Raw genomic sequence first — 21,493 nt, forward strand, 5'->3', positions numbered from 1 at the left:
ATCTGGGAACTCTAAATTAATGAAATTTTACTATATTAATATTCAGTAGAGCATACTTTTTTAGAAGCATGCAAATTTCTGCTGTTCCATATCCAGAAATTAAATTTTAATTAAAAAATTTTTTTAATTCAACAAAGCTAATGGACTTTTGACACACAGAACATAGCAACAGATCCTGAATAAATGTTTATTCCACATACCTTACTAATAAGACAAAATTGCTTATGTCATGGCAGCCTGGAAGGAATAATTAAGTAATAAACGACAATAAGAAAAAACCACTTATCAGACAGTCTAGTCTTTATTGAAAGACTTACTTCAACTGTGGTTTACAGCTTTGGCTTACGTTGGCCAGTCATTTTAGCCTCTCACTGCCAGCAGACATAAAAATCACGTGGAAATGGTATGGGGGAAATACTAGTAAAGAGATTATTAGAGCAAAGATGGCAGTCAGAAACACATCACCAAAATAAATCTCAAAATATTAATAAGAAACATTTTCTCGTATGCCAAAGAATCTCTGCTGTTGTTTTTAATGAACATGGAAAAGGCAACGATTCTTAGGCTTAAATTGATCAAGATAGCACTGACTTCACTTTGTTATAAAATAGACTTGAGTCTGTGTTAGCTTGACAGTTGAATTTTAAAATGGTGCGTTTCATTTGGATAAGTAGCTTTGTATTTTAAAAACCATTTAATATGAAATAACTTCCATTAACTGAGCTGATCATGAAATCTTTGTTTCATATTGAGACGAAGGACACTTTAGAAATAGGTTTTCTATGGCGCTAGAACTAGCTTCGATTATTTTATGAAAACCTAGAACCACCAGGAAAACACCGCAGCTATAGTTCGCTGCTACCACAGTCAGCTACTTAATCTACTGGCAGACCAAAAAAGGCAAACTGAGAATATTGATACATTAAAAAAAAAAAAAAAGTCTTTAGTTGTTCAAGTTTCACATATATTCAAGAAATTTTAAACGAGGAGGCATAATTGATATAATTTGAGTGTTCTCCTTATAAAATATAAAGTAACTTTACCATAACATCCCCCAAGGACACTAGCCATAAACAAAGAAATAAGGGTAACTTTTATACAGAAGAGGATCACAGAGGACTCCTGTGGTTAAAACTAAAGTGCTGTAAAAAAAATCTGGCCTGAAGATGAATTTCAGACCCCGCAAATATTCATGTTTAATACATCTGTTTTTCTAAATGGGGGAAGAATAATACCAAAATTATCGTAGTCCCCAATTTATAAACCCATCATTATTTTAAAGCTGATTGTAAGACCTTAGACGTTTAAAAAATAGTGCTTTGTGGGTATTAATTGCATCTTACTCTGGTAAGGGTTTTCTCATTTTGGTGCCCAGGCTTCAAAGCAACATTTCAAATACACTGCCCTAAACATTTGCACCCTCTAGCTGTCAGAATTCGAATACATAGGATTTTATCTTGTACATTCTTGTTAGGATAGAAATATGAGGCAGATTTTATCCACAAAGCCAGGAAAATACCTCTGAAGCAAACTTCCGTCTTCTACATCTACCCAATGGGTTCATTTACAAACTCTGCACACGTACAACTCAGCCTCTGATCAGGCTCGTCATCCCATGCACACTACCCACAAGAAAAAAAGTTAAATAAAAATAAAAGTCACAACTCTGTGTACTACTTAAGCTGAATATCCAATTATAAATTGGTACATCAAACTGTCTAAATAAGATGTTTTAGCAATCTTGTTAAAAAAACTCTCGGGCAAAATATATCTAATTTTAAAAAACACCCCAAGATTTTTTTTTTTTTTTTTTAAAAACACTTGTACTATACAACTTATAGGAACCCTGGAATAGGTTTACAAGGTTTTAATCAAGGTATTTACATACCAAGTGATGTAAAGAAAAAAAAATCTGATTTCCAATGACATTTTAAAATGTACTAATGCATCAAAGATTTGTATGAAATTAAAATTAAGGCTTTTTCTGTATAGTAATTTGTATAATTTTAATTTTACATAGTAGCCAACCTTGGAAGTGTCAGTCTTAAACATTCTTATCAATCCACGGCATTCAATGCAGTGGAGTGTGTTAAGTGTTACTTCAAATAATTACATTGCTGCTACTTCTATGGTGAAGCATGCTTTTTAAACACTGTAGTTATTCAATATTTACAATGTATATCATTTAAACTTTCTGTAAAAGCACAAGTATGACTGTCTGACTTTAATACAAACACCATACTTGGAATTTCCCCTAAAATGAAATGTAATTTACTACAGTTTTAATAATCAACACTTTTTAAAGGTTTAAAAACATGTCTTAATGTGGACCACCAACATTCGCTCAAGTAACTCAGATAATGCTGTTCCTTATTTAGTTTGTAAAATTCCTTTATCAGTCTGGCTTCAGTTTCTTTAGGCATAAAGTTATTTCCTCCAAAGCGACTCCAAAATCATGCAATTTCTTCTCAGTATCACACTTTTTTCTGCTGACTTCAAATGTGGTCCACCTCAGGGGAAGGGAGGGGAGTATCAAGGTTCAGGATGAACTTATATGTGATTCCCAGTTTTCCACGATCCTCCCTTTTTTTGCTCTTTTAAAAACACAGTGAGTTAAAATACTGAACAGCAAGATAAAAATGGAATAGTATCTAAGAATCAAAATGTATTACCCATTTCTCCTATTATATCAAAATTTGTAGTCAGAATTGTCTTTATTGACTTTATTTTAGTTTTTGTACACAAAGAAAAATCATGTTCATATCCATCATGAACAAAAACTTAAAAAGGCAGAACTAGAAGACATGTGTCCTTCACCAAAGCAAAGCTGTGCTAAAGGTTCCAAACATTTCAATTTTTAAAATAAATATTTTCATTTTCCGATGTCTACTTTCATGTCTTCAGAGTGTCACAGGAAACTGAAGCTATCATGAATTACAATTTTGTTTAGAGTCCCAGCTCACTGTGTTTGGTAACTTGCCATACCATATCCAGCTTGGTTAGGAGGAGGTATTACAGGGGGAGGAGCTTGTCCTTGGGGAGGCTGAGCACCAAATCCACCCATCCAAGCAGCAGAAGGTGATTGACTTGGGGGGAAAAAAAAAATCTTGAGCAAACACGAAGAAAATATTATCCACCCATTTATAGAAAAACAAGCAGAGCCCCATCATAGAATAGACAACAAGAAATCAACACACCCACAACAAAAAGCGAAGAAATAAATGACACACATCCACACATGTACAATACATATCCCAACAGTAGTCTTAAATTTTTGGTTAACATAATCACAACTTAACACAATGACTTCTCTGAAGAACATCTCAAAACTGATTTTTAAAATGACAAATCACCTACCTATCATATATTACACACATGGTACATCAATATAAGAAATTTAAAAATCACAAAATTCATGTTGGAAAGAGAAGGAAGAGGGACCCAGTAAAAATAAAGATCTGGGCTGGCCTGGGGAGAAACGTGCAAAGGACCAACCCACTCTATGAACAAAGGAAAAAAATGCAAGCTACTTTGTACCACATAAACCTTGTAGACTTCTTCCACAAGCCAACAGACACAAATCATTAAATTTCTAAACATATCTAGACAAAGACCTCTTCCATGCAAAAATAAAGGAGATAAAATAGATTAGAAATGTAAATGAAATTCTACCAACAGCTTATAGACAGTAGAAAACATCAAATGTTACCGCAACCTCACCTTTCACCTAGGTAATAAAAAGCAAATTTTTAGCACTATAAATCACTTTTCATAAGGTTTCTATAACACCATGTCGAATAGCCTGATGAATTTACTTTAAATAAATTTCCCCATAGAAAAACACACTTTTGATTTCTTTTGTCAAAACTATCAGTTTCCACACTGGAAAAACCCAGACAACTTACTCTACTCCAAATCCTTGCTGGTTCCACGGTTGCCCGTATACTCCGTAAGGTGGTACTTGCCACCCGTTTGCCATATACTGTCCATACTGTTGTGGGTTTCCATAAACCTGGCTCCACTGCCCCCACTGACTATAGTCGACCTAGGAAAAAACAAATCACCGTTTTAGGGAATAAGTAAGAAACACAGTATTTGAAGAAAGTGGGAGACAAGGAAGAGAAAAACTAAGTAAGCACCCTTATGTGAATAGGACTCTGTTATTTATCATTGTCTAAGTTTATTGGGGTGGTGACACCTGTGGAAAGAAAGTATTAAGATTCAGTTAATACCGCAAAATAATCACTTTCGAAAAAGCATTAATAAAAATAAACTGAAAGCAGCTATATGTTTTATTTTCTGTTTGTTTATTTTACAGAGTTTCTAAAGCTTTTATGTAGATATGTAAGATGGAAACCTTAAAAAGTGCTGTGAAAAATCGAATTACCTGTTGGAAGTTTTTAGTCATATCAGGAGATTCTTTACCCCAATAGCATTTAACAACATGTCCTTCAATTGTAGTGCCGTTCACCGAAACAATGGCATGGGCCGCACTTTCGTGGGTGGAAAATCTAGAAGGGGAAGATATGAGGGTTTTGTCTTTTTTTTTTTTAAAGAACGTACACAATAAATAATAGAAACTCATTAGTTTATAAGTGTCAACTTGGTGCTTCCCTGAAGTACACTGTGCGGGTAGGCTAAGACTCTACATTGCAAAGAACTGCTAAAACGACGAAGGCGGATACCCGAGGGGATCAAACAATGTAACTGAAAAGAACGGGTCAAATAGCAGAGCAACCTGTAGACAGAATTTTACCTGACGAATGAATAGCCTTTCTCTGGAAAAACTCTTATTTCCATAATTTGTCCAAATGGTGAGAAAGTCTGTCTCATAAGCTGATCTGAGAAACAAAAACACATGAATAAAATACTTAAGGCTCATGACACTGACACTAAGAGCGATAAAGCTCCTCGGAGAAGGGGAGGAGAAGACCACACACTGTACCTGTTAACCCAGAGGCAATTCCTCCACAGTACACAGTACAATTTTTTGGACTTGACTGGTTTACTACATCTTCAAATCTCAACTGCTTAGTGTTATCTATACACAGAAAGAAAACAAAAATGTTGATGATTGTACAGTCATATAAAACTGATTACTATGTACAACGATACACCTCATTGAGGGAGAAAATAGAGAATGTTTTTTCTTGATGCCATGATCTGATCTATAGAATCAGCTGGTTCACAGCCCCAACTATATTAATTATCAAAGGCCAATTATTATTAGACAATTAAATTCAAGATGAACTGAGCCTTACAAAGCTAATAAAATTTAAATTTCAAGAAATCAAGACGCTACTTCATGATTTTGTGACATAGCCATAATTTTAACAAGATGCAGTAGATAGACATATCTTACTTTCTTGTGTACTTTTAGGTGCAGGTGGTTTACGTGTGGCCCAGTTAGTTCTGATCTGACGACCACCCAGCCACTGACCTCCCATATGCACAATTGCATTTTCTGCATCCTACAGATAAAAAAGAGAAAGAGCAATTATTAACACAGAAAAGAAAATTGTAGCATATAAGACCAATAAATGAAATAACATGCTGGCACCCCTGGATCCAAATCTTACCAGCACAGGGAATGAATTCAAACAAAACTGAACTAATATCACAAAAATGATACTATCCCTTGGTATCAACTCCAGTGATACATCAAAACTATATTTATTCACAGATTTCAAAACACTAGTACAACATTTAAGCATCAAGGGAAATTGACCATAATTCAAGTATGCAAGAAAAAATTATAACCCCACTCATTACCAAAAAGAGGGAAAGTAAGACTGCCACAAATATCTTAATTTGATGGCTGACTGAGGTGTAACTTTTACTGAAGAATATACAGAACCTCCCAACGCTACGGTCTAAATCACCTACCCCGAAACCAACATCCTTGCAGCAAATGGATTACGACTGTGACACACAAGATTAACAACTCACTTGGAGACAGAAGACTTCTGCATTAGGGTTTAGAACGCTGCCGGTAAAAACGAGTTTATCACAACTAATGGGAATTTGCAATGAATTTAAGCAAAGAAAGAATACAGCTCCTAGCCTTTATCTTGCTATTTCAATAAAACGTAGGTAATTTAAGTTGCTAAAACTGGTCTAAAATGCTACCATCGAAGCCCACTTTATTATTGGATCTTACAGTTAATACAGATGCTTAAGACATTTTGGTACCTCTTTAAGAATATATGCAAATTAAAAAAAAAGAATATATGCAAAAATCATGAATTGTTTTAATTTTCATTTATATACTTTGCTGTAGTCATTAATATCCTAAGTATGGATGATCATTTAAAAGTTAACACTGAGATTTTCATGGTTCAGGCTAAATATTATTTAACTTCCCTCCAAATTCTGAGATGAGTTCATATGTCCTAATCCTGAGTTTGACTTCCAACACATCTTATCTTCACCAATGCATAAATGCAACTGTGATACACTTTCTTATAACCAGCCTTTTTCCAGCTATTTATTTCCAAGAAAACAATTACACTCTACAATTAAAACACACAAAATTACTTAAAAGGTGTTACAGGCAATATCTAAGAATATTCAAGATTCCGATTAACGACTAAATTTTGGATTAAATTTATATTGAGTTGAAAGAACATACCAGTTTGTTATAAAAAGATACAAAACCATAGCCTTTGGATTTTCCAGTTGCCATGTCTTTAACTACTCGGGCATCCCTGTGAAAAGAAGCACAGCTAAATGAGGGAAGTAAGAGTCATCCTCAAAATAAAAACTAAAAGGAACCACACACACTGTATTGTGAGCATTTTTTTAAATAAAATTCCAGTTAGCCCTAATTAACTACTGCCATTCCTGAACTCTCCCTAACGCTTCTTTACCTGTTAGAAAAAAGCAGTAGGACAAAAACATGTAATAAACATGCAACCTAATCAAATAGCCTGCACTTTCTAAACTAAATGCTCAAATTTGAAGATTAATAGGAACAATAGTTTCCTTTTCTAATATTCTATTGGCTAGTGTCCTCTAAGGTTTACTGGTCTATAAATTACTGTAACAATGCTAACTACTTTACCATGCAATCTCTAAATAGTTAAATGTCTTCTGCCTAGTGATACAAAATATATGAAATATTAAAAAATTGAAAAAGAGGTAAAAATAGGAATTAAAAAGGCATACATGGCCTGTTAACAGATTTCTTTATTTTTCTTGGTCAATTCTCTACCATCATTTTGGAGTTTGGGCAGCTGTAAATTTTGAAAAATTGACATTTTCAGAAATTTAAGAAAGGAGAATAAAAAACTAACAACAATGCTAAGCACACCAGTACGAAAACAACAAATTTACACAGAAATTTTAGTGAGTAAGTTAAGATGATTGGAAATATAGAACTCCACTGAATATAGAATGTTAAAATGTAAATACTAAAATATGTATATATAAATAATGTATAATAAGAATAAATAGAAATGAGAAAAAAATCTACAACTGAGTTCCAGTGTGCACAGTTCCTTGCAGTTAGCCTTCAAGATCCTGTCCATTCTTATGAGCAATTCTGCAAAATAACCAGAATGCTATTACTTTTAATTGTGACTTGGACTTTAAAAAAACTGCAGGTCTCAGGTATAAATAAAGATTGAAAAACAGCAACCTGTATTATTTTTTATACTGATTTTTAAAACAGTACTACTTACCACATTTAAAGATTAAAAAGCAAAGCAAATATCAAAATAGAAAATTAAGAATTAAATCTTTCTTTCAAATAAATCTACAGAACAACAAACTGTATACAGAAGAATATTGTTGTTCTTAGGTGAAACATACTCCTTTAAGTAGTACTACAACGTTTCATTTAAATCTACAGGAAGTACATAAAATATATGGATTTTAGTCAGAAAGATACATTGTAACAGACATTTTATAGAACTTATAAAACCACTTTCAATTTTCCAATATATTTGATTACATAACATACAATGAGATTTGAGCATAAGCTTTGTTAAAATCAAACCACATTTGGGCCCTAACGATCAGAATCAAATACCAATAACAAAAAAACATCTACTATTAATCCCACATTTATGGCTCAGACAACAAAACATTTCAGTATTATAATAGACTACTTTCAGCTAAAATATCAAAACACATTTATCATTATAATTAAACATGTACATTTCCAATTTAACCACCATATACCCAAGGATTTACCTACTTTTCCCAATTTATAAACTCTTCCTATAAAATTTAATACACAGTATACATCACATTCACTTTTAGTTAACCACCAAATTTTGAAAACATCTGACAGAAAGTTGGACTTTATAATAGGCTTTACCACCCAAACATCTGCTTCAAAGATAACAAACAGAATCACTTAAAAATTTTTAACATATCATACACAGGATTAGATGAAAACAAGACCCCAGAACATTGAAATGACATTAACATTTTCAACAACATCTACTAATCAAAAAAAAAAAAAAAACAAAACAAAACAACAAACAAAAAAATCACACTAACTAGGGAAAGAAAATCTTAATTCCGGTACATGTTAATCATATACAATTTTGCCTATCACTACTGAGTATAGTATTGAGTATGATACTTACGATATTTTACCAAAGGGGGCAAATGCTGATTTGATATCTTCTGTTGTAATTTCTGGACTCAAATCCCCAACAAACACATGGAAGTGATCTGAAATCAAAGCATTTGGTAATCAAATACTTAAAGAGCCAGCTACTAATAAGCCTTTTTCAGGCAACACTAAGGGAAGAAAAACCCTATTTAAGCTGGTAGCGCTGCCAGGATAATTTCAGAACTCTTCCACAGTAAAATGCAGCAGGAGTACTTACTGGAAGTATCTTTTTTCTGGCTACTTGGTGTTGTTGCCCAGTTTACTTTGACCTCCTAAAAATAAAGATTATATTTAATACAATTATTAGGCATGTCATTATGAACCATAACACTTACCACTTATTACATCATTTATCAAACAGGATAATTTTTGTAAAAACACTAGGTTGAATAAAAGCAAAACCACAACTCGGCACAGCTGAATATTTGTTTAAAAACTTGCTAAAAAGAACACAAGCTAAAACACACACACACGCACACACACAAGCTATCTGACATGCAAAAATATATACTCATGAAGTGCCATCATTCTATTATCTTACCTTTCCCAAAATTTTTCTCCCATTCATAGCAGCTAATGCAGCAGCTGCATCTCTGTGTTCATAAAATTCCACAAAGCAATATGGGTCATTGCTTGTATGCTGCAAAACAGAAAATCCAACAGAAGAGTTGACCCTTCTGCTATCGGGTTGCTGAGAAGAAAATCCAGGAAAAAACATTACTGACAGCTAGGAATGTACAAGGTGAGATTGCATAAGCTTATGAAAGCCTAACACTTATAAAAATAAGATTTACAGCTACACCTGACTTTGCACCTCAGAATACTGTTGTACTCAAGCAGAACTATCAAAGCAGTATAGAATCATGACTATCAGTATTAAAGCAAAAAAAAAAGGAATTCTGGTGAAATATGTTAAATGTAAAACAGAAGTTTATATTAGGCCAAACAAAACCTTAAGGACCACTCCTTACCACTGCTTTTCTCTCTCCCAACATTATTTTCAAAAGGATGAATTCTATTTACGCCTCATAATCCTTCATAAACTATATCCCATGATAAAAGAAAACACAGAAATGAACCAAGTTTACAAACTCTACTTATGATTGAAACTAGGGTGAGTACTGCATAGGAGGAGATGAGATTACATATTCCTTTTCTGGATAAAGAATGAGAATAAAACAGAAAAATTTTAAATGTTTAACCAGCTACTGAAATGAACTATCAAACTATCCTAACAAACAGGAGATGCTATATACTTTGAATTTAGTCTTCAAAGACCAGAAAAATATGCTAGTAATCAAGAAAAGAACTTCTGAATAAATATTCCCAGACAGTGCTACAATTTTATGTCACAAAAAAAGTTATAAGAAATCTTTATTAAATATATTCTAACAATATTACACTTGACAGGACTTGGCAAATAGACATTTATAAAGACAATTAGAAAGTATGACCGAAGTTATAGCAACTTTATAATCTAACAACCAAAATGGAAATCAATTTTATATAACTGCAACCTGTATCAAATAGTTACACAACCGTACAAATACATTTTTTTTGCATAAGGCTAAACGCATCACTGTTCAGTGTAAAATGCCCTAAAACAAAACAAAACAAAAAAACTATTTTAAAATGTGGAATTCTAGTTGCACTTACAAGGGGTACAAAATACCAGATAAAATAAAGATCTTTTCAACAACCACTGGTTTTCATTCCAGGAAAGTTTTAGAAGAAAAATCCAAACTAAGACGTCTAAAACAATAGTGACGAAGCAACCAGAAGGCATTTCCTTGAGGGAAAAAAAGTGTGATCATTAATACTGACAAGAAAACTATGGGCTCTCATACAAAAATCCTACTGTAGCCATGTGAATTCTGTTCTTAAGAGGTAGAGAAAGGAAATGAAGAGTCCAAAGAAAAACATGCACTTAAATTCCTCTTGTTAAAGAGTTAACATTTACCAATAACGTTCAATTGTAGAAAGGATTTAAAGGTAAACAGCAACCTAAACTATGCTAGTCAATTTTTCATTTTACATATATCTCTTCTGTCCTGATGGTCTCTACAGAAAACAATGGTAATTAAATCAAGACATGCAGAGATCCAATGTAGATCCATAGTAACAAAAGGCTTTAGTAAACTACTCTAACTCATGCAGAATGACTCCAAGTTTACCTAACAGTAACAGGCTAACCCCATTCAATGCATGAACATGTGAATGTACACACACACACACACACACACACACACACACACTCACATTACACTGCATCTCATTTAAGACACCACTGATTTTTGTCCCAACCCAACTGCCAGAGAATTTTTTAGCCTAAAAACTGATAACATAATAGTATACAGAGAAAGCTAAAATCTAAGATAAACAGTATTTAAAGTAAAAAAATCACAAAGCTAAGGAAAAAAAGCATTTTTCATGTACTGAAGTGGAATTTATGGAAAAGAAAATAAACACCTAGATAGTTTGTACTAGAGTTCACGCTCTTGGGAAGCTTCCCATTTATGCCAAGGGACACTCTAAAAAGCAACCATGTCCTTACCTTAATAGGTACTGTCACCAATTTTTGTTGGATGACATAAATGTCAAGACAGAGAAATATGAGATTTTGCAGCTATATACAAGTTTGAATGTAGGAGTTGTAGAATATGGATGAATTAATTCATTTCAAATCCTTCTCCCCACAAATGGCTGATTGTGCACACAAGTTTTAAAAAGAATACTATTAAAATAAATATTTATCAAATGTTTCTCAAAAACTTTCTAGAGAACTCCTTCCACTTTCTCACATCCCATTCTCTCCTAAACCTACGCCGGCTGGCTTCCTACCCAACCAGGCCACTGAAAATTTGTGTTGAGCTCACCAGTGACCCCTCTGCCACCCCTGTGATCCTTTTTCTGTCCTCACCTTGACTCTGAAGCAGAATTCAAAACAGCTAATGACTCCTCCTCCTTTAAATATTCCATTTTAGATTCCACACAACCTCTTCTTCGTTTTCTGGTTTTCTCACTGGAGGATCTTCCAGAAGGCAGCTATTCCCCCTTTATTCAAACTCTAAACATCACCCTAAGTGTTGAAATGCTCCAGGGCTTAGACCCAGACCACCCTATTTCTATCAGCAATCTCTTTAGATCAAGGAACTAGATCTTATCTAGTCTCATAATTTAAATACCACCACAAGCTGGTATCATCACCACTGTCTCTCAGTTTATCCAACTACTCACATATAATGTTCCTTCAGATGTCTAATGGACACCTTCAGTTTAACACTGCCAAAACAGAACTCCTGATTCCCACCGTTCTCCCCATCCAGCCTACACCTCCCTTGGTCATGCCCATTTGAGCAAGTAAGTAGTATCAGCATCTACACAACTACAAACAAGACTCTTTCAAGATGTCTTTCCTAATGTCCTCCTTTCCCTTACGGCCTCCAGCCAATCCAGTCCTACTGATTCCACCTCTAAATTATATTTCAAACTTATCTATCTCTACACCTACCAATCTAAAAAACAAGCCCCCATCATCTCTTATCTAGACTAGTAAATTAAACCCAACTGCTTTCCCTCCTTCCACTCCTGCCCCCTTCAACCCATTCTCCATGACAGTCTCCAAATAATCTTAAAAATGCAAACGAGTAGCCTCATTACTCCACTTAAAACTCCACCACAAACAAAATAAAATCCAATCTCTGTGTCATGGCCCACACTTCCCTAGGTGATTCTGAACTCTGCCTGCCCGCCTCTTTACACTCATTTTCCACCACTTCCCTCCACTCCCCAGGCTCCAGCCATCCTGCTCTTTGGTTCCATGAATTCACCAAGCTCATTACCAATTCACAACCTTTGTATCTGCCATTCCCTCTGCCTCCAACTCTTAACATAGATGGCATCTTGTTATTCCTGTCTCAGATCAAAGAGGTGACGTCTTCCTTCACCACCTAGCCTACATAAACACCAACCCTCCAACCCCCCATCACAGAACTGCTTTATTCTCTCCACAGCTCTTTTCCCTATCTGCAATTACCTTGTTTACTTGTTTGTTAACAATATTCTCAATAGTATGTAAAACTCATGGGAGTCTCCTCCCTTTTGCTCTCCACTATATCCCCAGAGCTCTGAGCACAAAGTCAATTTTTGATGAATGAAAGAACGAATGAATGAGTAATCAAAGACAGGAAGGAAAGAAGAGGTACTGCAACAGAATAAGGACGATTATTAGTTAGGAAAGACAATCAAAAGGCCAATTTGCTTTATGGGTTTTTCATAGTTCCCCTCCCAGGGTATAACGCGAACTCCTTAGCATAGCTTCCGGCCCCTGCCGAACACTCTTGCCTCACCTCCTGGCACCTTTTATGACTAACCCATTCAGAACACCAACCACGCTACGGTCTCTACCTTCCCACTTACTCTCATGAGCACCAGACTGGACCAACATTCTTCTCTCCCACGGAATCCCTTCTTCCTCAGATTCCACGGCCATCCTTCAGTTTCGGCCTAGACACTCACTCCTCCAATAAAGCCTCCCGGACCCAAGACTGTACTGGACCCCAGTGCTCCCACAGCACTTGGTGCTGCCTGCTTCCACGGCATTTCTCATCCTGTCATTAGTGCCTGGTAACTCCTCTGTCTCCTTCATCAGGTTGTAAAATTGTACAGTGCTAAGAACTGTCTTATTCGGCAGCGAATCTCTAGCACTTACCGGAACGGCTGGTAGACAGTAAACAGTCTAAGAAGTGTGCGGGAGAATCAAGAGAGAGAAGAGAACAAACTGAAACGTGTCTTTGGGCACTGCGACGCAGTCTTAACCAGGAGAGTATGAAAAGGAAGTTTTCTTTGCAAAAAGAAAAATAAAATGATCGCCCTAACAGTCTGTGTAAAGCTGCTATCATCAGTACTCACTAGAGATGCGCGAGGGGCACGGCGCTACACTGTGCACGTAAGAACCTGCCGTTCTTTTACTACACCGCTTCCGAAACTTTAAATGTGTATCACCTGAATCAGGAACATTCTTATGGGAACTGTACGAAACATTATCTAGCTTCTCAGCTCTCTAAGATAAGTGCTAACAATTTTTTACAAGCAGAATCACTTGAACATAACGATACCCTGAAGAATGACCACATGAGAGTAACGGCACACAAACTTTGTTCTTTCAAATAAAACTCCATCCTAAACCTCGTTTATCTGCCAGATCGAAGCAGTAAGTCAACACAACAAACATGAACCTCTCCATCAGAATAACTTGAGGCTTAAAATGGTATTTTAAAATGATACTCATCAACTCATGGATGTCACAACGTTAAACATCACGCTGTCAGCACATGGAACTGGGAGATCTTACCTCTGTTATCATTTTACAGCTTTTACAGGGTCCGATCTGACTGAATAACTGAAGGATAAGGACTTCTGTCACATCTCTGGAGAGGTTACCTACGTATCTGTTCAAGGAAAAAAAGAATACATTATCAGCAATTTCCCTTCAGCTCTGGCTCTAATGCATTATCACTTAATACCTTTTATTTCATTTTAACTTCCTCTGTCTTCAATAAAATTTTTCCCAATTAAGTCTAGTCCAATGCAAGTAAGATTAACCCTCATTTAGGAAAGCAGCCCAAGTGTTCTAAGGTACTAAATTAGGCCACTAAAGTATCACTTCAAACATTTTCTAAAGAAATCAATGTGAACTTGCACACCCCAGAAGCATTATTATTCTGTATCCTACATATCACTCTCATCTTATTTATTAGAATAAAAATAATAAAAAAATTTAAACCAGTCTCCACATAACTACAATTTCTGGATGTAAAACACAATTCAAAATAATGTGTGTACGTCTCTCTCTCTCTCTCTCTCACACACACACTCACACACACACACACAAATAGCACCAAAAATACTGATTAATTATAACACCTGATCAATAAAGAGGCATTAGACATAAGGTGAGTTTATCTTAGACCCCCAATAAAAACAATTACGTGAACAAAGACCAGAATTAGAGTAAAGTTAGCAAAACACAGAGATTAGAAGGTTTTGTTTTGCTAAACAAGATTTATCGATGACATATTTTCATTGTTTTGTTTTAGGAAAGCAGGGCAAAATGATAAAATTTCCTAGTCTAAAATATATGAGAGCAACAAAATACATCGTTATATAGATAAAAAAGCAAATATAAAGATTTCTTCAGAAATTCAGAGGAAATTTAAGACATGTAGGTATACTTTTCACTATGCCTATTTAAAGATCTGGGATTTTTTTTTTTTTTAATTACATATTGAATATATGCATCCTGCATTAAGAAATTCAGAATACAGATAAACTCAGAAAAAAATACCACCACCACCCAGAAATGACCACCTGGTTTCTCTTGTCACATGGATTTAATATTAATTTAGCTTAATAAATTGCCGAACTTTTAAGTCTTTCTGGTACTCGGGGTGTATAAATCCTAAAACTCACATTTGTTGTGAATAACCTAATGACCCAAACAATATTTATAAAATTTAACATAGCTTCTCCTGGAAATTAAAAAGATTTGTTTTATTTTCCTAACGATAATATATAACATCTGGAAACTGAGTACTGAGACCAAAATAAGCCTTGCATCTATGGTTACCATATTAAATACATAACTGCTTTAAGCTAGAACATTCTGAAAGGGAAAAATAAACCAAGAAAGGTAAAGTGTAAAAAAATTATCTGATTAATAATGAGTAGCAATTTCCCAGTCAGGTAAGAATTTCACTACAATGGGTACTAATATCTACATTGTACTAAAATTGAACCACAAGTCTGATGTTACTTAACCACTAAACCAGTGACAAACAGCTTTAGGTCTACTATGCAATCTTTTTCTTATAATTAAAGTAGAGCAGACCCATTGGTAGGCCATGGAATGACACACTTTTTCCAGCAGTAGCAAAAGGTTATGGGATCATAAGCTCGCCAGACAACTGCCTGTCCCTTTTTAACTCAGAGGGATTTGTGAGCCTGTATCCAGGGAATAATTTCTTTTTGTACAAGGTAGAACTATCTATAAAGTAAATGAATAAGTGACCTTGGTCTCCTAAATGTTATATTCATTTAGCCTAAAGTGCTAGTTAGTTCATTTCTAAGAGAAAAAAAGAGGAATGGATAAAACTGATTTTCACATATTGTCACTAAAAACAAAGTTAAAATAGATCACCACTTTTATATAATGAAATTTAAGTAAACTAAATAGTTTTAAATTTGCATTACTGCTTAAATATTGATTTGTTCAGAAAAAAGTTGCATGGGCATTAGTTACTTTCCACACCTAACAGGCACAATTAAAGCTCTTACAGTTTAATAGGATTTTTATTTCAAGTCAATCTTTTCACAGTAAGCTACAAATTTTGAAGAATTTCTACAGGCATGTTTCGATATACTAATTTACACTTCAAGCACCGATGCCAAAGAGCAAAATGATAATCTAAGTTTAGAATGTCATGAAATACAAAAATCCAGGTTAAGGTTTCCTATTTTTTAAATATCTCCTCTAAAAGTTCAGTGGTAAAGCAGCAAACTAAATTCCAAAACTAATATAAAAAAGGTTTTCCATAACAACATGCAGAATATCTTAATTTACCAGACTAAAAGGGATGTAATTCACCATATAATTTCACCTAAATTTTACCCAAATCCGACTGCCTTTTCCTTTACTCAAGTTCTGTAATTCATTCATTTGCATATACCTTCATGCTCCATAATATTCAACAGAGAAACTCCTTATAGCTTTTAAAATACTGTATGACACAGCTTAAGTACCTTACATTACCATAAAATTATGTCCCAAAATAAATACTAACAAAAATATTTAAGGCAGACGTTCAACACCTGACCTGGAAAGAATATCATCTCTTGGCAGTACACTGAAGTGTATTTTCTCTTTCTAAATTATAGTTTCCACACTTCACTCTTTCTCTTGTGAAGCAGTCAATATATTCTAAAATTCCAAGTATTTAAGTATAAAATTTGTACTTGAAGAACATACAAAATAATAGAAAAAGACAAATGGCTCAAATCCTTATATTAAAAGATCAATTCAAAAAGAAACACTTAAATTCTAAAACAATTTTTTACTCGAGGAAAAAAAAAAGGCATACCTTAGGTCTATTTTGTCTTCTATGAACAGGAACTGTAGGAACTAAAGCATTAAAAATGGAAAATCATGCTTTTATCCCTAACGTAAGGGTTAAAATCCAATTTGAGACTAGAAACTTGGCAGTTTCACAGTAGGCAAAAGTTCACATTGCCAAACTACTTCCTATGTCCAAATGGGCAGAATTTTAAGTTAAGAACATCATGCCTTTCAGAAGGCTAACCAAGCTTTTTCAACACTGAATGTGCTCTCACTCTGAAAGGAGTAGCCCTATCAAGGTTGAAATTAATTCATGCACTTTTACACAAGACACTATAGCTAAATTTCCATGAAAGTAACATTTTTGCTTTTGTTCTTGGCAAGTTCCTATGTAAGAAGAGATTTTGTTAACAATATCCTTCAATGGGCCTCTAATGAACTGATCAATTTGTCAGTATTTCATTTTAGGAAGGAGGCAAGGTGGAGGAAAGGTACAGGGTGAGTACAAGTGAACTGACCACCTACATAAGGGATATCGACACACACACACATTTTAAAGAAACAGAATATGATTAAGTTGGCCAAGGTGCTTAATTACAGCCATAATACAGCAAAATCCATCATATAGCTCATCAATTTTATAACAGGATCTAATAGTTTCTTCTGTTACTGCCCTCAGATGTTCAGATTATATTCTAAATCACAGCTTTATTCCTTCCTTTTGACAGCCTCTATCAGAAAGAAAGAACAGCCTTAAGGGATGGCACTGCATACCATGGTGTAATCCCAGATCCACAATTCCTACTCATTTTGAGGCATCAGATAAATGAAGTTAATTAAACTACAATAGAACACCACTGTAAGTTAATGTTGTGTTATAGATTCAGATATACCATGCATCAAATCTGTGCACTCAAAAGCCACCCACAAGTCCGAAATGTGAGTCCCACAAGGTCGGTGTCAGGCAGTTTACTTCCAACACCAGATTACACAGCATGATCTCGTTTGTTTTTTTAGATCACAAGTTATCGAATACATATTACCCCAAAATAAATGTCAATTAAGAACAAAGAACATCAGAAAACAGACCTTTAAAGGATAAATAAACTTTAGGCTCAACATCAAAGCAATTCTATACCACTTTAAATACCATCAAATAAATTAGTAATACTGTAGGTAATGAATATTTAAAGACCTACCTAGGCTATAAACACCATATTGTTTTCTGATGATAGAACCATATGTCTTAGCTTGTGTGTGTCTGCAGGAAAAAAACCTCACTAGTAACACACAGGCATTTTAAGGAAACAGTTTAAGATAAGCTTTGTTAAGAGTACATTCTTTTAAAACATACTGGCCATGTGAAAACCTAACCCACAGATCACAATGTAAAATAAAAGGATCTCCATAAACCAACAAAATAAAACCCTACTAGATGTCAACCTCTAAAGTTCACGTTCAAAGTTTTAGTCATGTTACTTACACCTAAGAGAACCCTGTGAGGGGAATTAGGTAAAATGAAAGCTTAGAAAAAACTATACTGTGCATTATTTTTATTAAAATCTGACCAAGAAATCCCAATTCTGAAACATTTGCTTTTATCTCAAAATTCCACATTTGAAGGTTTTAAAATATATATATACAAATCAACAGACCACACCATGTATGACACGGTCATGTCAGTTCATAATTTTACATTAATCAGGACTTTAAAAAAAACAAACTTAATATTAATTCAATGAAAAGAAGTATAATCATTGTAAAATATTTGAGTACCTCTTGGGTTCCAGGCAGTGAACTAAGTGCTGCAGGGTTAAGACCTAGGAAGATGTAGCAGTCCTTGTCTAAAAAAAAAACCCTTCCCATAGAGAAGAGCGGGAGAAGGAAAAAGGAAGACAGAATAGTAAAAATGTACTGACATACAGGTACAACTAAGCTCAAGATGTTTCTTTACTCACATGTACGCACGTCATATAATCTTAGACAACTGTAATCGTAGACGGCTTAAGTGTGTTTCAGAGAAAGAACAGGAGATCGGAGAAAGTAGAGGTTAAGAAATAAGCGACAAAGTCAGCTCATTAGTCTACTTAAGAAGGGTCCACGATCTGATGGAGATGAAGATAAGGCAAATGCAAAGATAGTTATAGGAATTAAAGGTAGTGAAATGGCATATTATTTAGCCCAACAAAACCAGGAATTTCTCTTCTTAAGGAACAGACAGATACAGTTAATGAGAAAGGTACCATGAGAATTTACCAATTATTCAGTAGCTATTATGATGCAATGATGACATTTCAGGTGTTTAGATACAATGTAACTATTCTTTGTTCAATATACACTAGCTAGCACTAAATTCAACCTTCCCAGATGCTTCCATCGAAGCACACATGGATAACTACCCAGCCTTGGCTTCAACAGATCTTAAAGGGCAAATTTCAAATTATCCCAATTCTCTCTTTTCTGGGGAAAAAAGTAAGCAATGGGAGACAGCACAAAATAAAAACATAAATGTTCTCCGGAAAAGACTTTTCGCTGAAGCATTTGATGTGCTTAAATTGGCCTCAAATTCTCAAAACAGGATGGCAATTACATTAGTTGAGACAGAAAAATAGGAATAAAAGAGTGCAAGCCCACCCCAAAATGAAACAAAAAAACCAAACCACTGTAAGTAGGTATATATCTTCTTTACCCAATGGACTTTTCTTTGGCAGAAGAGATGAGAATCTAGTCAAACTTCCTGAGTACCCACCCACCTTCATCTATTCCCCCAAAGTAATTTCCCCAACAGAGAGCAGAGCCAAGTGGACTATGATCATATCAATACCAGGCAGAGAGGCAAGAGAAAACAAAGCAGCGATCTGACTCCTGGTACTCGAGGTAGGTGTGCTGAGCTTCCAGAGGCTAGCTAGGAAAACCGAAGGTAGCCAACATTTGATTAGCAATTACTCCGATTTTTTTTTTTTTTTTAAATGCAGGAAAAAGAAAGGAGTGCCACACTATCCGGAAAGGAATGCAAATGCTGAGTCATCACTCTTCATTAGGAAAGAAAGGAAAACTCGAATAAGCGGTTGGAAGACGAAATTCATTCATTAAATCAGGCTTCAGGTAAAAACAAAACAAAACAAAACAAAAAAACAGCAAGATAAAAGAAAAGGCGCTCAGAAGATACACATCGAATAGTGGCTAGACATCACTTGAGCCAATTCTGAAGGTCTCAAAGCGCAAACAGATTAGGAGGAGGTAACACCAAAAGAGCAAAAGCAGTTTAACAACTGGTTGTCAGTTTAGCGTAGGTAGTGCTCAAAGTAAACTTCCAAGAAGGGAAAGATGCTCCCGCGTCAAGAGGCATCCCTTTTGCACTTCAAAAGTAGCGGGCGCTTGGCGAGTATCTCTGACAGCGTGGGCGGGGGCACGTGGGGCAGAAAGAGAGAAGGGGGTTGAGTGGAGTCAGAGTGTCCAGTTTCCTCGGAGAGCTTAGCTTGGGAGAAGACCCGGGAGCGATGGAGCTGGGGACGTGCAGGGCGAGAGCGCTAATTCCTCGGGGCCCGCGGGGCACGAGGCTGCGGTCCCACCCCCGGTCCCACCCCCACCCAGGCCCTGCCCCCGTGGGGACCGGCAGCTCCCGGCCCAGTCCAGGGCCCCCACAGCAGATGGGGAGCAGGAGCTCTCCCGGGCCTGACAGCCACAGCCGTGCAGAAACCCGGCCTAGGAGAGGTGTGCAAAGAAGGGCGCGAGAGGAAAAGGTCGAAACAAACCCCAGACCCCAGGAAGTGACTGGGGGAAGGGAGGGCTTCCTTCCCAAGGAAAAGGGGACAGAAGAGGAATGCACTTCGCGTCCGCGCCACCCCGGCCAGGGAGCCGCCGTAAGTCCCAGCTTCGGCCCCACTCTCCTGCTCCCTCCCTCAGCGTCCCGCGGTGCCTGGGCCTCTCGGCGCCTGGCAACCCCCGTCTCGGGTACTCACAGAGTCCGGGGCTGCCCGTCGTCTTCCATCATGGTGGGTGCGACGGAGCGATCCCGGGACAAGGGGGAGGGCAGGGCTGGGGAGGGGAGGGGGTGGGGAGGAAGGGGAGGGGGGCTCCGGGCACTGGCTGGGGACAGAGGAAAAGCCACCGAACCCTGCTCTCGGGCTCTCTCCCCCCAGCCCGCTCCGGACACTGCGCTCCAACCAGGAGGAGCAGGAGGAGGAGGAGGATGAACAAAATGGCCACCGCCACCAGCCAGGCAGGAAACGGGGCAGAGCGCAGGCGCGGCCCGCCAGGTCACCGCTCAGGCCAGCCGCGACGGCCTGTAAAGGGAATAACTGAGTGGGGGGAAAAACAGGCTGCTAAGGAAACCCTGTGCCCAGTCCCGACGAATCACGTCGTCGCTGAGTGCCTGCTGGCCGGCTGAAGCCCAGCCAGCTCTTGAAGAGATCGAGTGAAAAGGGAACCGCCGTGCAGCTGAAGGTTCTGGGAATTGTGGTCCTGGAAATGAGAGAGGGAAACACTGCTCCAGAGGATTTCTGGGAACTGTAGTCCAGAGGAGACGGCCGGTGCCCGCGGCGCGCTGGGTGGCGAAGAAGAGACTTCTGGGTAGTGTAGTCATACGTGAGGACGTGCGGCGACCAGGAAGTCGGCGTGCTAGAAGAAGAGGGAGACAATAAAAGCGACGTTAAGGCGGTGAGACGGGAATGGGAAAAACGCTTGCCGGGAAGTAAACTACAAGTCCCAGAGTGCCTCGCGCTGGGGGCTGTCCTAGCCCTGCTCCGAGCATT

At 36.8% G+C, this 21,493-nt stretch overlaps 1 protein-coding gene across 7 annotated transcripts; it reads right to left on the minus strand.

The window, feature by feature from the left end:
* Positions 1-882: 882 nt before the first annotated feature.
* TIAL1 (TIA1 cytotoxic granule associated RNA binding protein like 1) lies at positions 883-20,888 on the minus strand. 7 transcript variants are annotated; one of them, XM_047701672.1, is made up of 13 exons: positions 20,702-20,888; positions 17,939-18,000; positions 13,980-14,076; positions 9,168-9,266; positions 8,844-8,898; positions 8,598-8,685; positions 6,632-6,707; positions 5,363-5,471; positions 4,946-5,041; positions 4,757-4,841; positions 4,388-4,511; positions 3,906-4,045; positions 883-3,086 (listed from the first exon to the last, which is right to left on the minus strand). In XM_047701672.1, exons 3-13 carry the CDS (start codon positions 13,989-13,991, stop codon positions 2,960-2,962), a joined length of 1,011 nt encoding a protein of 336 aa, XP_047557628.1. In that variant the 5' UTR covers positions 13,992-14,076; positions 17,939-18,000; positions 20,702-20,888; the 3' UTR covers positions 883-2,959. The 7 variants fall into 7 exon arrangements, with proteins under 7 accessions (XP_047557628.1, XP_047557626.1, XP_047557629.1 ...); XM_047701670.1 differs by having other exon boundaries at positions 9,168-9,317; XM_047701673.1 differs by lacking the exon at positions 17,939-18,000 and adding an exon at positions 18,516-18,597.
* Positions 20,889-21,493: the final 605 nt, after the last annotated feature.

Source organism: Lutra lutra, chromosome 14 (genome assembly GCF_902655055.1).
Source record: "Lutra lutra chromosome 14, mLutLut1.2, whole genome shotgun sequence".
NCBI lineage: Eukaryota > Metazoa > Chordata > Mammalia > Carnivora > Mustelidae > Lutra > Lutra lutra.